This window comes from Podarcis cretensis (genome assembly GCF_951804945.1).
Source record: "Podarcis cretensis genome assembly, chromosome: 2".
Lineage (NCBI taxonomy): Eukaryota > Metazoa > Chordata > Lepidosauria > Squamata > Lacertidae > Podarcis > Podarcis cretensis.
The window spans coordinates 3,876,107-3,893,993 of record NC_137171.1 but is presented as its reverse complement, the minus strand read 5'-3'; the positions used below and the strand labels follow the sequence as shown (position 1 = coordinate 3,893,993).

At 44.5% G+C, this 17,887-nt stretch overlaps 1 protein-coding gene across 5 annotated transcripts in view; it reads right to left on the bottom strand.

Annotated features, from left to right (window-relative positions):
* Positions 1 to 17,887, bottom strand: part of LRP1 (LDL receptor related protein 1) — a 317,944-nt gene that overhangs the window by 60,393 nt on the left and 239,664 nt on the right. For all 5 annotated transcript variants that reach the window (XM_079967068.1, XM_079967067.1, XM_079967069.1 and 2 more), the window contains 8 exons: positions 15,650 to 15,784; positions 15,377 to 15,506; positions 14,471 to 14,597; positions 13,342 to 13,493; positions 12,614 to 12,738; positions 12,085 to 12,456; positions 4,331 to 4,520; positions 2,444 to 2,648 (listed from right to left, as the gene is read on the bottom strand). In XM_079967068.1, coding sequence (XP_079823194.1) covers positions 2,444 to 2,648; positions 4,331 to 4,520; positions 12,085 to 12,456; positions 12,614 to 12,738; positions 13,342 to 13,493; positions 14,471 to 14,597; positions 15,377 to 15,506; positions 15,650 to 15,784 — 1,436 coding nt within the window. The remainder of the gene's footprint in view (positions 1 to 2,443; positions 2,649 to 4,330; positions 4,521 to 12,084; positions 12,457 to 12,613; positions 12,739 to 13,341; positions 13,494 to 14,470; positions 14,598 to 15,376; positions 15,507 to 15,649; positions 15,785 to 17,887) is intronic.

Here is a 17,887-nt window from a genome sequence, read left to right as displayed (position 1 = left end):
TCCCTGGAACTTAACTCCCACATAAATTGGGGGGGGGGGCGTGTTCTCTAAAATGATGCAGCTAAAGCAAATAGATTATGAGCCTGCCCCAAAATGCTAGACCCAGGGTCTGGTCTGAAGGCACAGAAGGCCACCACCTTGCTGAAGCTAAGTAGGCCTGGGGAGGGTCAATTTCTGGATGGGAACTACACATATGCTGTCTGGGGCTCCATGATAAGGGAAAGGTGGGACTTAAGTGCAAAAAGTAAATATAAAAATAAGTTATGCGTCAACATACATACAAGCGCTTTAAAGATTTTAGGCTTTTTATGAAACAACAACTTAGAACTGTCCTAACCAAGACAGTGAGACCCTCCAGTCACAAATTTCTATGCAGGTAGACCGAATTAATTAGTCCCAATTCCTTCCTTCCTTTCTAATCTGCTCCTATTGCAAGATGAGCCACGCTGGCAGGATGCCTGGTTTACTGAGTGGTAAAATGTGTCTCATGGTAGGCTACCACTTGGTAAAGAGCCAATGAACTATCGGTCAGAGCGCTGGATAAGGACAGCGGGGCGGGGGGGGGGGGCGGGAAGCCTGCGTCCAAATCCCCAGTCACAATTAAGTTAACTTAGTTAACACATTTGGATCTCATATTTTATGGTAGAAACCCTCCTGAGGCAGCCAACAAAAGTCATTAAAATACACATATAAACATGAAACTGAGTGTTAAACCATCAGCTGAACACCAAGCTGGTGGGAGGTGGGCAGTCTTTAAAATGTGCTCTAAAGGCAGCCCTGTATAGGCAAGCTTTTTAATGTGTCATGTTTTATTATGTTTTATATATGTTGAAAGCTGCCCAGTTGGATAGACGGGGAGCAAATAATAAAATTCCTGTTAATAATAACTAATAACTAATAATTAATTAATTAATTAATTAATTAATTGTAATAATTACTATTACTACCACCATCAACAAGGAGCCATATGCACTGCCTAAAGGAGTTCCAAAGATGTGGCGTCCCCACTGAAAAGGCTCTGTCCCTAGTACCTGCCAATCAGACAGTTGTTAAAGGTGGATGCCTCAAGTCTCATGCAGGTTCATATGGGTACAGGCAGATGTAACCTGGTCTAAAACAATATGCGTCTTTAAATCCCAAAACCAACACTTAAAAATTGAGCCTGGGAATGAATAAACAATTAATGTAACTGGTACACATCTGGTATCACATGATCTAAAGCTTGAACCTACTTGGGTAACCTTGGCCCAATCACTCTCTTTCAAGCTAATCTACCTCACACGGTTGCTGTTGGCGGGGGGGGGGGGAATGGGACATGGGGGGGAGGAGAATCATATACAATGCTTTGAGCTCTTTGGAAAAAACATAGGCTATTAAGTGTAATAAAATATATACATGGTCCCTAGCATTTGCCCTGAGCCTGATACACACACTATTAATTCTGGCAGCAAGATGATATCCAGACATTAAAACAATGATGGCCAAGGATCAAAACCTGAGAGTAGCTTGAACACCATGCTAGCCATGCAGAAGGAAAGATAAAAGACCATGTTCTTAGGCTCCACATACTCTCTGAAAGTTTGTCCATTATTCGTGATGTGTATATTTCACAAAACAAAACACTCCATTATTGAGGTAGCAAATACACAAGTGCTTTGTTTTACTACCACTCAAAGCTCTGTTTTATGGACTGGAAACAATCAGTAGCTTATAACAGAATTGCAAGTGCTTTGAAAGAGGCATCTCTTCCCATAGTGTGCATCAGCCTTCGCAACCTGGTTTCTTTGTAACTGCTTGGACTACAAGTCCCATCAAACCCAGCCAGCATGGTTGTGCTAGCTTGGGCTGATGGGAGTTGTAGTCCAAACCTGCTGGATGGCACCAGGCTGAGAAAGGCTTGTATACATATACATTTGTTTCTCCCATGGCTGCCTTTCATTAAACCAATTTAGCAGGTTTTTTAAAGCAATGCAAACCTATACCACCTTTTTAACTAGATGCAAAAGTGAGATGTGAGTAGTGATTCTTCTTTCAATCTGTCTTCTACTTCTTAAAAAAACCACAAAAACAACTGTCTCCAATTACTTGACAAGAAGTGGGGGGGGGTGCCCTCTGTGGACTTTCATGTCCCTCAGTGACTAAAAAGAAACAAGAGCTTAATCATACTGGTCCATTTCCACATCTGTGAGAAATGGTCTGCTACACCCCATGGTCAAATGGCAAGAAGTGACTAACTTTTGAGACTTTATAGCAGAGATGGGCAACCTATAGTCCTCCAGGTGTTGCTAAGACTCCAACTCCCATCAACCCCAGCCAGTATAGCCACAGGCAACGAATGATGGGAGTTGTAGCACAGCAAACAGCCGGAGGGCCACAGGTTCACCACCTCTTCTTTAGAGCCTGCTAACGCCAGACCCCCTGGGAAGGAGCCCTGCTGACTTACATATCGCTTGGTGCCGTCGTATTCACACCGCTCTATCTTGTCCAGTGTGGCATCGGAGAAGTATATTTTCTCCGCCTTGTGATCAATGGCCAGACCATTGGGGGTGCGAATGTCTTTGTCGATGATGGTGATCATGTTGGCACCTGATAGTGTAGCCCGCATGATGCTGGGGTGTTGTTCATTCCAGTTGGTCCAAAACATCAGGCTGAAGGGAAGGGGAAAATTGATTATTGAGGAGCATATGCATATGCCTTGAGCAAGCTTTTTGCTACCACCTCTCTGACTCTGAAAGACTGTTTGGTCAGCTGCGGCTGGGATGTTTTACAGCAAAGCTTGTCCAAAGCAACCAGGAAAGCTCACTCCAGTGGTTCCTCAGACTTTCAGATCACATTCATTCCCAGTCTGCCTAGACATCACCACTCAGGGTATACACAAAAAGGATGCCTTGCGTACTTTAAAAGGGAGAGTTCCAAGGCTGTTTTTCGGGGTGGGAGTGGAGGATGCATTCAAGCTTTGTACCTGGATGTTCAGGTGTACAAACTGCATCCTTCCTGGAGAACAGGGATCTGGCTATCCTGATACATGGCATAGTACTCTCTCTAGGGTCAATAAATGTAATGAGCTTTAATAAGGGCTGCCTTTGAAAAACATTCCAAATCTACCACTGGTCAAAAATGTGGTAGCTAAGCACCCTAAGTGTGCTTGCCAGAGGGAATCACATTTATTTTAAAAGAACAGTACTGCTTACAAGTTTGTTTCCAGGCCCACTTCAAAGTACTGGTTCTGACCTTTAAAGAAGTAACAGACCTGTGTCAAGGGTGTCAGAAGGAACGTATTTTCCCATGGTGTGGTTCCAATGTAGTGTAAAACTATGGTCTACAGTTTGTTTATTTAATTTACTTCATTTACTTGTCACATGCTACAGAAAATGTCTCAAAGCAACTCACAAATATACAAGTATACAAAACACAGTGTATCAGAAGTAGAGGCAATGACCGATTTGTATGGGGGTTATGTTCAGCAACCCCCCCCCCCCCCGTGCTGATGGGGCCCGTGTAAGCCTGTCCCACCCATTTTGTGATGTTTACGGGTCACTTCCGGGTTTGGCGTAATGTGCATGGTCATGGTTGCACACATATTGGACGCACCTAAAATGGTCACTGCCTGTTTTGCTAAACTTTGGTTTATCATTATATGATCAAGCAGCTTTTCCTCCCATTTTGAACTAATCACAGTTTCACCACTTGGTGAAAAAGTGGTTAGATTTGACTATGGCTTACTGAAGCAACCAAACCATGATTTATGAGGTTGGCATGTGTTAACAAACCATAGGCAATATTAGCCATAGTTTAGGGTTCAAATGCACAAATAAACCAGCTTAATTAGACACTGAAGTGAAAGTTTCTGTTTCCCATGCCAGGTGAAATGTTGGGAAGAATGTATACAAGAGACTGAGGCTCTTTTACACATGAAATAACATGCAATAATCTTCTTTTATCTTTTGTGTTCCCTCTCATGCACTGAGATGACAAGGCCCTCCATAGAATGCCAATGGGAGAGGCTGTGCATAGGCCTTCTCTATGATGTACCTCTTTGGAACTCCCTTCTCCAAAAGTGCACTTGGCTCCCTTTCAGAAAGATATACAGTTTGCTGGGTTAGCGAATATTTTGGTTTTCAACTTGATGGTTTGGATAACAATGCTGTAGTTTTTAAATCTTAACCATTGTCTAAAACTGATCTGTACTGTATAAATATTGTAAATTGCTATGGGAGCCCTTGAAGGTCAAGTGTTTGCATGCCATTCAGTATAAAAACATTTAAATGAATCAACAAGTAAGAATAATCAGATTCCCCGGTGATTCCAAGGGTTTGCACACTGGACCTACTTCTGGCATTCATCCAGCACAAAGGCCCGAGGATGGTCATCCCCCGACATGGTGATGACGGTCTCTCTCTCAAAAGCTCCTTCGCGGGTCTGATTCACAGTATGCCGGGTGATGGTGGAGGTGGTGTAGCTCGTCCAATACAAAGTGTCCCAGCCTCGGTGGTAGGCCAGCCCCTCGACAGAGCCAACATCTGGAGAAGGTAGAGCATGGTGTAACTTCAGCAAAATAGTGGTTTCCTTACACAGCCTTTTAACTCTCAGGCTTTAGCAACTAGATGTCCACTCTATGCTCTCCCCACCCAGTTTGCTCAAGAAATCTGTCTCAAGCCCTGCTCTGCTGACTATCCGTTAAGCAGCTTAACCAGCTTGACTGCTGTGTTTCTTTGATCTCAGAAGAAGCTTCTGAGCAAACAGTGTGGTTCACGTATAACGCTAAGCCAAACTATGGCTTACCATGAATGAGCAAGTGTACTGGTGCCCAGTGAGAAAGTTGCAGCCACTTCACTCCTCCCTCTGTCCTGCTGCATTAGTGGGAGCTAAGCCTTCATTGAGCTACCTGGTTTTTCCCTAGGCCTGCTCTTACAAAGGCTTATTTTCTCTACGAGCCCTTATACAATAGCACCAATCATAATTCCACAAAGCTTGCTCGTCCTTTTGTGCTACATCAGAACTGCTGTTGATCATGAACAAATGCGAGCTGAAACTTCATCACAGGCTCATGGCTGGCATCCTCACATGTGTAACCTTTAAAATGAAGGAAGGTTGCTTGGTGAGTTGCTCTCACTCTTGTTCAGGACACCTTGAGGCCAAAGAATCATGAAAATATTCCAGAGAGGGATATCTGTGACAAATAAGGAGCTAGCCTTCCCGCCCAAACCAATCAACAGCCAAGAGAGCAACAACAATCCAGAAAGCTAAACCCACTGAACTGATTCAAGATAAAAGTTTTTATGAACAGTCACAGAGGGTGCATACATTACAGACGATGCCACTGATCAGACATCAGTCTTGGATCTCCAATTGAGCAGCAGGTGGGTGACTCCTTTTTTCTTTCTTAAGAGGCATATGGAATATCCATTCACATTGGGGGGGGGGGGGAGACAAAACACTACCATTTGGAAAATTGGCCAAGTGATGGGAGGAGGCAGAATCATTTTTTCAGAGAGAGAAAGAGAATCTTGGAATTGTAGAGTTGGAAGGGGCCCAGGAACCTCAGCTAAATCATCCATGTAAGTTTATATCAAATAAAGGCCCCACTGACACCACATAACACCGGTCCTGAAAGACCTACATTGGCTCCCAGTACGTTTCCGAGCACAATTCAAAGTGTTGGTGCTGACCTTTAAAGCCCTAAATGGCCTCCTGAAGGAGCGTCTCCTCCCCCATCGTTCTGCCCGGACACTGAGGTCCAGTGCCAAGGGCCTTTTGGCAGTTCCCTCACTGTGAGAAGTGAAGCTACAGGGAACCAGGCAGAGGGCCTTCTCGGTAGTGGCGCCTGCCCTGTGGAACGCCCTCACTTTAGATATCAAGGAGATAAACAACTACCTGACATTTAGAAGACATCTGAAGGCAGCCCTGTTTAGGGAAGCTTTTAATGTTTAACAGACTATTGTATTTTAATATTTTGTTGGAAGCCGCCCAGAGTGGCTGGGGAAACCCAGCCAGACGGACAGGGTATAAATAATAAATTATTATTATTATTATTATTATTATTATTATTATTATTATTGGCACATTTGGATTACTGACAGATTGCTTAATGATCTAGCTGCTATAAACATAACTTTACTAATTGTCTATATTGATTTAGCCACAGATGCTTTCAACACAAGGAAACTATTGCAATTAAAGTATCAGCATGGGTTCTTCTGCTGTCTCTCAGTAATGCTTCTTAATTCAGCGCTCCATGATGCATCATAGCAAGGAGAGACTTTTCTCACATTTGCCTTTGGTAATTGAATACAGCCTGGAGGAAACAATGCCTCGATAATCTGAGACCCTGATGCACCAGGTTCAATTCCTTGCTCTGATATGTAAACTCCCTGGGTGATTGTGGCCAATCTGTCATTCTGGAGTGAGTTACTTCACTGTGCTGTTATGAGTGCCCCTGCCAGTCCAAAAACAAGCCACAGATGCCCCAGCATGAGCCAAGCTTCACCCACACGCACAGCTTTAGCTTTAGCAAAGTCTGCCATTTCATCGTGCCCCTTCAGTTCACGTCTTTGACCAGCAAACTACATGGTAACTCAGCCATGACACTACTCAATATAAAGAAGAAGAAGAGGAGGAGTTTGGATTTGATATCCCACCTTTCACTCCCTTTAAGGAGTTTCAAAGCGGCTAACATTCTCCTTTCCCTTCCTTCCCCACAACAAACACTCTGTGAGGTGAGTGGGGCTGAGAGACTTCAGAGAAGTGTGACTGGCCCAAGGTCACCCAGCAGCTGCATGTGGAGGAGCGGAGACGCGAACCCGGTTCCCCAGATTACGAGACTACCCCTCTTAATCACTACACCACACTGGCTCTCAAGCCAATTCCTTTGCTTTGCTCCCCCACCTGTGCAGCCCTGGATCTGCTGCTGCTGCTGCAGGCACTTTGTACATTCTCTGTCATTAAACTTCCCCTGTATTTTTAGGTTTTGCCTCAAACAATGTTCTGGTTTGTGCATCACATTAAACCATATTTCAAATGAAAATAGTTTAGTCTGAATGATCAGTGGACTGGTGCAAACTGTTGAAAACACAGATCCTTTGTTCCTCCCAGACTCCTGTGTGCTGTCAAGAAACGCACCATAGTCCAGGCATTACATGCAAACGATGTGCTTGTGGTTTGCTTCTCTCCCAACAAACCACATGCAAAAGCATTAGCTTCATGGCTTGTTTGGGGAAATAAACCACAAGTCCAGGTTTCAATGACCCAACAAGCTGACTATGGCTTGTTTATTGGCAGCACAGCAGCAGCAAGAGCAGAGCCGGAGCAAAGTGCTGACAATTGCATCAGCAGGCAGCTCCATCACATTCAACCATGTTTTATTTTAACTTTGGTTTAATGTGATGTTTGAACCATGTGAATATGTGTGATAAACACCCTAAGCTGTTCAGCTGGAATAATGTCCCAGGGCACTTCCAGATATTGGCTGTTTCCACCTTTTGTGGATGAAGAGACCTGCTGCAGCAGCTTTGATGAAGTTGGATCTGTTAACTGCCTCCATGGGAGATCACCTGGGAACCCCCATATATACAGCAGTGAGTTCTGCTAAACAAAGGTGGAATATGCACATAACAAATGTATAATCTGAGTTTAACTGCTGCCTGCAATACGTAATAGCACCGTTCAAAATGGTTTTGATGTGATTTTATTACTGTGAGCCACCCTGCACTCCCTTTCAAGTGGAAGGGTGGGTCATAAATTTGAAATAATCAGCATTATAACTAGTAGACATTGGTGCCCTGTCACTCATTTACTGTAGCATCAGCTTCTGTGTCAATGGCATCTCAGCACTGTAAGGAAAAGGGGACTTAACCTGTATTGGCTCCCTATGTAAACTGAAGGCAAGGCAGGATGACATTATTCTCAGTTATGAGAATACTTCAGAGTTGACTCAAACCAAGACAGTACTAGATAGCAGGTAGCTCCCAAAGACCACCAATCTCTCGGATATCCCTGACTTAACTCAGGGGAAGGGAAAACTACCAGCATTCCTTACTCCTACAAAAAATAAAAAGCACAGGAGCTCTTTCTTCCACTGGACTAACCATTCAAAGGAGCAGCAACAAGTAAATGCAGAAGCCACTGGCAATTATCCATCTTGGCATGCCTGTATTTGCACGTCTCAGCCCCCAAAATTAATAAACAGAAGGAAACTAATTTGTTCATCTCCATATGCAATGGCACACCCTGCTGCTATGCCCCAAGCCTGTGTTTGAAAACTGAATGAGGCGCAGGGGGCTCTACTTCCTTTGCCTGCCACTCCAGAAAGGGAGGGGGAGACTCAGTGCTCAGCCACACACATTAGCAGAGCAAACAGTAACATGAGCGGCAATGCCCTGAGCACAGAAAGGTTTGAATCTCATTAAACCCACTGCTGGAATTCTAATTTATATACACCGTTCAAGATGCAAGAGAAGGGAGCAGACAGGCAGGGATGAAAGATGATATTTGAATGGACTAGGTACTGATTCTTAACATACAGTAACTCTAGCACTGAGAGCTTTTCCACACAAGTGCCTGGAGGACACTTGCTTAATACTGTGTCCAGCATTGTCTGATGACTCTGGAGAAGGAGGACATGTGCAAAAGGATGCCATGCTAGCCAAGAAGATGAGCCTGATCAGTCTTAACTCACTAAAGGCATGTCTGTGAATAGTATTGAGAAAACAGTCAGCAACTGGAGATGCAGTCAAAACTGAACAGAGACTGAATGGTTGCTTTTGCTTGCAGCAGGCATTAGGAATGAGCTGCACATATCTTAGTCTTTGCCACTGTTAACAGCTGGTGTACATTAAAACATGGGTGAAGAATACCTAGTAGCTGCGAGAAGACTGTTGGCTTCTGTTACCTCTCAAATCAGCAATTTAACTCAAAACCAAAGTGTGTCAGAGCACTGCCTGCTTCATACACTTGACAGGAAACAAAAAGACTCCTGTCTCCTTTCTCTTTAACAGTAAGTGGCAGCTAATTTCTTTAAAACTGAAGTACTCCTGCCTCTTAAAGGCAACCTACTTCATTTAGGAACCTCAAAAAGAAAAGAAAAAAGCATTCCAATAAACATGTATACATTTAACTGGCTTACTGGCTGATTCTTAACTTAAAAGCCAAACAGTTAATGAGCTAAAGATCCATGATTAATCAATGGTCCTGGCATGAACTAGCTGTGAAGGAAGCTCTTTTCTTAAGAACATAAGAATAGCCCTCCAGGGCAGACCAGGGGCTCACCTAGCCCAGCATTCCATTCTCTAAGTGCCCACTGAAATGGAAGGCAATATTCATTTCACTTCTAACTGTCCTCCATCCTGAAGCATCCCAGGGTGATTTAACAAAACAGTGAAACCAAATACAAAAGCATAAATAACAACACAATACTTTAAAAGGCTTTAAAACGAATGCTAAAACAATTAAAAACCAGAAATGGGGAGAAACTGAAATTGACATATTTATGCATCTCCTGATGTATCCATCTCCATTTCTCCCCGTGGTACATCATCCTCTCCTTTGGCATCATTTCCCTCCAGCTATTGGCTGCTAGCAAAGGGTGTGTGTGGTTCCTATGTGCTTCCCCTTGCTTAGTGGCCATGGTTGCTGCTTCAGCCTCTCTCTTGCTAAGAAGCTGCAGCTGCATCCTCTTGTTCCCCACAAACTACAATCTCAGCAGGAGGGCCCCTTCAAGGCAAGCCAATTCTTTCTCCCCACTGCTTCGCAGGCTGGGCCCTTCCATTCTACAGGGAGGGTATTCTGGTCAAAGCTCCAGACAGAAGACCCAGGGAGAACCGATTCTGCATTTTGCAAACCACAGTATAACACTTTAAACATGAGCTTATATTCCCCACCATTGCAATTATATTTTAGGTAAAAGACAGCAGATACTATGTCTTCTGCAGAGACTGGGCCATGGTAGGACAGCCACATTGACCCATGATACATACCACCGGCCCACGCAGGAGAGCACCAAGTAGCATATCTTACATTCACACAGCCTTACAATTGCTCCCCCGCCCACCTCCAACTCTCGATGAGATCTAACGTATGAAATGATGCACCTCTCTTCCCCCTTCAAGCTCATCAAACGCCCTAAACTAGAATAAGCTCCATATAACTTTTCTTGCTTAGGTTGGCACTAAGCAGCCAGGATTATGCACTCATGAGCTAGCCTGTATTTCATATATAAATGTTCAAATTGGGTTTTTGTTTTGTGGGACACAATATAGCACTCTAAACATGAGCTGACTTCCCCTCCCAATGTACTCTGTCTGCAGAACAAATTGGTTATCCTCAAATAATTAAGACTAGAAGACTGCAAACATATTATTGCAAAGTGTGAACAGGTGCATTAGGATGCTTAAAGCTCCTCATAGAGAGCTACCTCTGTGATGTGACTCTCTTAACAGCTGTGGGAGGAAATAATAAAAGTTAATCAAGGGAAAGCAAAAATTTAGGGCCAAGAATAGCTCCTCAGAAAGATCCAAGGTATGCTCAGATTTCAGTAACAATTTCTCCTTGCAAATAGAATGTAAGCAAGGGGAGCTTGCCAAGTTTTGCTGTAAAGCCACTATGCCTTGGAATGGCAGGGATGTATTAATGACCAGAACCCCAAAAACCCACTGGCCATCTGCTCAAACCTTATTCTGGTACCACTTTAAATATGCGCAATTGCAACACAGAAACTTTTGTCATTCAAATATGAGGATATATATCCCTGCTGGTGTTTCCCATCCTCCTGCATAGCCACTGGGCTTGATTCCCGGTTGCTCCTTCATTCCCCTAAGGACATTGGTGATAGTTTCCTTCCAACTGCAGCCCTGCTTACCATATCCTGCACCAGTGTTCTCTGGCCATGATAGCTGGGTCTTATGGAAGTTGGGAGTTCAACAGGTTCCCTGCCTCTATACTAGACGTCACCAGGAGGAAGGACGGAGTGAGGGCGCCTCTATGGCTCTTGCGGTGCTCTAGGTTTGCCTAGGCAAGTGCTTTGAAGAAAACTGCTCTTGGCAATCAACTGCCAAATAATTTCCTTCAGAGATGGATCAAGATGATTTAGGGATAAAGGACCATTTTATTCACATAAATATTTTTATTTGTCTGCTGTTGCTTCAGTTTTCAGTACACCACTTAGAGATATGTTTAATATATTAAACTGTATTGAAATTAACTAGTATCTATCACCATAAAGCCATGGTACAAAATCAGCCAGAAAGTGCTGCCAGGTTTTCCCTACCTCACCTCTTGCTTCAGCTCTGCAGCCCTTGCAACAGCTGTCCTTAAGTCTCCAACCTCAGGGATTATTCCTGTTCTCCCATCACATGGACTCTCTCTGTCTCAATCTGGAGTTAGCTTAGTGTGAACACAGGAGTGTGCCAACTCCCTGAAAGCAGCTCACAGCCACATAGATCCTTTTTTACTGCCACACAAGACTAAGCTAAACCAAGGCTTGGCTTAGCAAGCTGTCCCACCCCAGGTTTGTGGTTTAGTTCTCCTAAACTACCATGAGCAAGAACAAACCTTGCCTAGCAGCAAAAAGGACCGTGAAGAAAAAATGGCTGTGAGCTCCTTTCAGGAAGTTGGTGCACTCACACTTTAGCACTAAGCCATGTGTGGCACGTGAACCAGGTCACTGTTACAAAGCCCTGCCCTCAGTTTAATGGGAGGATTTACAGATTCCAGAATGACTTCCACCATTGCAGAAGAACTCTGTGACTTCCTGCCTAGAGCTAGTTCCACCCAGAAGACTTTGTTATAAATTCCCATCAATAGTCCTGCAGGACCCTAGAGTTCTGCTGAAGTCTAGACCATAATCAATCCAATCCTCTTGAGTCCATGGCCCAGACTTGTAATACTTGATCCTCCCACCAAAACAGAAATGTTCACTGGGAGTTGTAGTTCTTCAAGTGGCCTCTGCAACAGTCACATGTGCAAAGGATTACACAGAAGCCATAGCAATCTCTCACTTTGTTTTCTGGAACCCACAAAGGCCAGGCTGCTCTCCTGCAAACATTCCTCAGAGGAAAGAGAAGAGTGGGAAGGGGCACCCACAGTACTCACTCTCAACTATGGTCCTGCGTCCACTGCCATCATCATTGATTTGCTGGATGTTGCCAAAGTGAATGTCGCTGAAGAAGATGCGGTTGCTGCCCTTGCTGCCATGGTGATAGTCAAAGGCCAAGGCAATGACGTTCTTCATGTGCTCGCCATCTTCAAACGGCTTGATGGGTGCATTGAGGTTGTTCTCATCTGACAAGTGAATACTCTTGAGAATGGTGCGTTCTGAGTATAACAGGTAGCCATCATAGTCGCGGCAGCTCACACTGTCTTCAGAGAGCATGCCATGGGCACACGCACATGTCCGCTGGCCTCCTCCCCGGTACAGGCACAATTGCTCACAACCACCATTATTCTGGGCACACACATTAGTACCTGCAGAAGAGAGGAAGCATCCAGTTGCTTTTCAACCTGCTCCTATTAGCATGGATGGCCCAACTAACCCTGAGGTGAACTGAATACCCCCACCCCCCTCCACTGCTTGCTGTACTGCCAGTGCTGGGCCTGGAGGCCAGTCTCCCTCTTCACGCACCCTTCTGCCTGGCTCTGTTGAAGACCTTGATGTCCTTCAGCTGCACTCCTATTCCTGTGCGCAGAGACACGATATCTGAAGCATTGTCCTTGCTGCCCCTCTTAATGGATCCATTTGCATGAGTCCTAGAAAGAGGCACAGTCAAGTGTGTGAGTATGAGATGTACCCACAAAGTATTAGCACAGCTGCCTCATGGCTATGTGCAGAAAGGAAGCATTGATAGGTTATGAAAATGAGACAATAACCTTCAACATATGCACACTCTTAATTATGCAGGTTGTTAGAGTATACCCACCCACCTTGCACCCAAATATTCATGGATTATCCAAGCACACACTTCTCCCTTGATTAACACACTTACAAACGACTCATGCACAATGCACACACACATATGGCTCAGCACTGCTTCGGAATTAGGACTATCATTGATATGATCACTTCAAAAGATTAAACTATATTCCAGTATGCAACCAGGTTCCAACAAAGGAAACACAGAGCTGTATCCAACCATACATAGAGTAGACCCATAGGCTTCAGTAACTGAAGTCCACTGATTTTAGTGGGCCTTCTCTGAATACAACTTAGTCAGATACTACCCAAATTATCCAGCCATAATGAACGCATTCGCCATCTGAAAGGGAGCAGAGCAATGCGGCTGTTGCAAAATCCTTTCAAGCATGACTCTGGACTCTCTGCTCCAACAGCCTTGGTAGCGCTGAGGCACAAACCTGTCACTCCAGTAGACGTAATCCTCAAAGACCGATACTGAGAACATGTCCATGTTATTATGAGGCAGGACAACCTCTCTCTTGTCCCCTGTCTCCAGGTCTATGCGCTCAATCTTGTCTGTCCGGGCATCACACCAATAAAGCTTCCCATCCTAGGGAGAGAGAGGAGGATACATGCCATCCATGTGGGTTACGCCTCTGACTCACTGGAATGTTTAAGGGTTGTTTGCTAATGAGAATGTGGGACGGTGTGACTCCATGTGGGACAATCATTTTCTAATAGAAATCATCCTAACAGGAGAGTGATGTACAATTATCTCTGAAGGCCCAACTTTAATTAGAATAAGAATGTGTATGCTGCCCATCTGACTGGGTTGCCCCAACCACTCTAGGCAGCTCCCAACAGAATATTAAATACACGATAAAACATCAAAAATTAAAAACTTCCCTAAAGATGTTACAATTGCAGAAGCCTGGATAGCTTAGTTAGTTAGAGCATGGTGCTGATAATGCCAAGGTTGCAGGTGTGGTCCCTGTCTGGGGCAGCTGCATCTTCCTGCACTGCAGGGGCTTGGACTACATGATCCGCAGGGTCCCTTCCAACTCTACAATTCTATGATTTCCATGAATTGGATCACTCAACCTTTTCTTTGTTTCTTTCACCTGTTCGTTTTTACTGGCATGCATCCACTGGGAGCTGCTGTCTGCCTCCAAAGGGGAACTGTGTAACCATAATGTCTGCTGAACTCTCAGGAATCAGAGCTTGGACTAAGCAGGACTTCCAGCGGAAGGGCTTCAGTGCACTACAGCCCTCCTCACCTCACCCTCTGACCAGCCAACAGACTAAACTATGCAAAACAAAAGCTTTCCTGATCTTTGCAAGTTTCAGAGAGCTGTCTTCCACAAATTCAGTTATTTTGATGTAGGATATATTTTCTCAAAATGCAGGGAGACCTGCTTTGTTTTCACTCTGGAGGTGCAAAGATACATGGACCACCCCTGGCATAACTCTGCAGCCTGAGTGAGCCCCCTTGTGCACTCCTGAAACCTGCACTCTTGTTTCAGAGATTTCCCACTTCTCCTGCCATTCTTCTTCTTCTCTCTTGTGAACCTCGGCCCTGAGACATACCTCATAGTCAATTGAAATCCCATTGGGCCAGCTGATGCTGGTGTTGATTAGGACCACACGCTGTGTCCCATCCAGCCAGGAGCGTTCAATACGAGGGTACTGGCCCCACTCTGTCCAAAAGAGATACCTGGAGGAGAGGAGAGAGACGTATCACATCTTCAGCCAAGCAACTTAGGTCCACAGCTGCATGTTGTTATTACCCTATTTGTATTGTTATTCAAAAATACCCTACCCTTTCTCAGAATTCAAACCAAGGTACAGTGTCTTCTCTCACCCCCACCATTTGGCCCCACAACAACTCTGTGAGGAAAATTAGGCCAACAGATAGATTGTCTTGGATCTGGGTCTCTTTGGTTCTAGTTCAACACTCAACCATTATTCTTCAACAGCTTTCCACATTCATCATGATGGCTAGTGCTGTATGAGTGGGCTGCAACAGATCATATACAAGAAACTGAATGTCCTTCTCACCTCACCTCAGATGCAAGGTTTTCCAGCAGAGACCCAGCAGACTTGCCTTTCCCAAACTCCAGCCCTTAACCCCAGGGGTGGGGAAACTCCCATCCTCCCTGACCACTGGCCACACTGGCTGGAGCTGAGGGAACCCATGAGCCCATCAACATCTGGAGAAACCAGATTCCTCACCCTTGCCTTAGCCTCTATTAACTCTCACAGAGAAATGGATTCTGAGCCTATTCTTATTGTGAGCATTTGCCATGTGCTCAAACCGACTACTTGGGAAAGGGCTGTAGCACAGTGCAGAAGGTCCTTGGTTTAATCCCCAACATCCCCAGGGAGGGACCCCTGCCTGAAACCCTGGAGAGCCACTTCCAGGCAGTTTTGACCAAGATGGAGCGGTGGTCTGAGTCAATATAAGTCTGCTTCCTCACCATAACCAATCCTTACCCTTTCTCAGGGTGCACAGTGATGGCACGCGGCTTGTCCAGCCCCTGTGAGATCACCACATAGCGGAATGAACCATTGAGCCTGGCCACCTCAATGACATCAAAGCCTTGGTCGGTCCAGTAGATGTTTCCTGAAGAGAAAGAGGTGATTATTCAACCAGTTGTTCCTGCTCCAGACACTGCAGGAGGCTGGTATTCCCCTCCGCACCCCACCCAGCACTTCCTCATCCCTGTCTCTGATTGATGCTTTGATGTCAACTGCACACTGCCTTACCTGCGATCCAATCCACAGCAATGCCCTCCACCCGGCCAATGCCATTGGTCACCACATCTTCTCGCCAAGTCTGGTCCCGCTTGGCCCGACTGATAGTGCTCAGGCCCATGTCCACCCAATAGATGGTGTCATTCTCTGAAGGGAGAAAGGAAGTGTGTTTTGGAAGTCAGGGGGAGAGCTTCAAGAGTGATGATATGCAAATCTGTGAGAATTATCCCTCTACAGCAACACACAGCATCCACCATGGTTCTAAGGCTCCCAGTTTCCCCAACCCCAGTTATCTGGTCCCCAAAAGCCCACTCCTTGGCAACAAGATCTAGTGCACTCAAAGCCCTGAAAGCAGAATAAATAGGTTTAGAGAACTCCTGTAGCTCCACTGGCCAGGCAGAACCACAAGTGAAGGCAGCTAAGGGGAAATGGTGGAGAATCCCAGTGTTCAGAGGGTTAAGACAGGATAACTCTAGTTTTAAATCAACAGTACATTTGTAGGGAAAATATGCTGTGGGTTCAGCCTGGATGGAAAGTAAGATCTAGACTCCAATTGTCAGCTAAACAGGACCTTTCTTTAGGTGCTGCAATGCCAATGTGACACAATACCAGCAAGCAGTTGTGGGGTGGTACACCAAATATGAAAAAGCACAGGGCAAAAAGTAATTTCTAAAATGTGTAAAATGTTATTAGAATGGGAAACAAACGATGAACTGGTAAAATCAGCAATGATACACTGGGCAAGGGATATAGGTCACAATACTGAAATGTCACCATGGGAGAAATTATGGATTACAGATACGACATTTACAGCATATAATACATTCAAGGAGACCTATATGAAAATGATGTATATTATTTGACTATGTAAAATTGGCAAAGATGACAGGAAAAAATAGGAACCAGACAGACCAAAAGTTCAACAAAGAATGGGATATATACAGATTATATTTAAAAGAACATTGTTCCCATATGAAATCTTTGACATGCTTTGATTAACTTCTGCAGTGTCATATGCTACAAAGGTTACAGATAATTTACGGTAAGTTAAATGTCATACAATATGCAGTCAATAAGGGATCCACGCTGAGGAAGATGGAAGTCTTAACCTATGAAAGAACTTTATTTTATATGTAATATTTTCTTTGTATTTGATGTGTTTTGTATTTTCTTTTTTTCTTTTTGTAGTGAATGGATGCAATATTTAAAAATCAATAAAGATTAAACTGGAAAGACAAAAAAGGAAAAAGGAAAAAAAGAAAATGATGTATAGATGGTATTTAACTCCTAGTAAACTGGCTAAGATGTAATATAATAATAATAATTTATTATTTGTAACCCGCCCATCTGGCTGGGTTTCCCCAGCCACTCTGGGCGGCTTCCAACAGAGATGAAAAATACACTAAAATATCACATATTAAAAACTTCCCTGAACTGGGCTGCCTTCAGATGTTTTCTGAATGTCAGGTAGTTGTCCATCGCCTTGACATCCGATGGGAGGGCATTCCACAGGGCGGGCGCCACCACCGAGAAGGCCCTCTGCCTGGTTCCCTGCAACTTGGCCTCTCGCAGTGAGGGAACCGCCAGAAGGCCCTCGGAGCTGAACCTCAGTGTCCGGGCAGACCGATGGGGGAGGAGACGCTCCTTCAGATATACTGGACCGAGGCCATTTAGGGCTTTAAAGGTCAGCACCAACACTTTGAATTGTGCTCGGAAACGTACTGGGAGCCAATGTAGGTCTTTAAGACCGGTGTTATATGGTCTCGGCGGCCGCTCCCAGTCACCAGTCTAGCTGCCGCATTCTGTATAAAACCGAATTAGATACATGCTGGAAATGTAAGGAAGAGGGGGGTTAAGATGTATAAAACCAAATTAGATACGTGCTGGAAATGTAAGGAAGAGGGGGGTTACCTTTTACCATATGTGGTGGTCATGTAAGATAGTGAAAGCTTTTTGGGAAATGATTTATAATGAACTGGGTAAAAAAATGATGAAGGTATCTTTTATAAAAAGACCAGAAGCTTTTCTTTTGGGAATAATAGGTCAAGAGGTACCAAAAGATCAGGAAAAAAGGTTTATGTATGCAATGACACCTGCCAGGAAGATTTATGTGCAGAAATGAAGAGAAGAAACAGTTCCAACCCACAAGAACTGGCCGATAAAACTGACGGAGGATGCGGAAAAGGTTAAACTCACAGGAAGAATAAGGAAGCAGGAAGAAAGAATTTGTAACAAAGACTGGGGAAAATT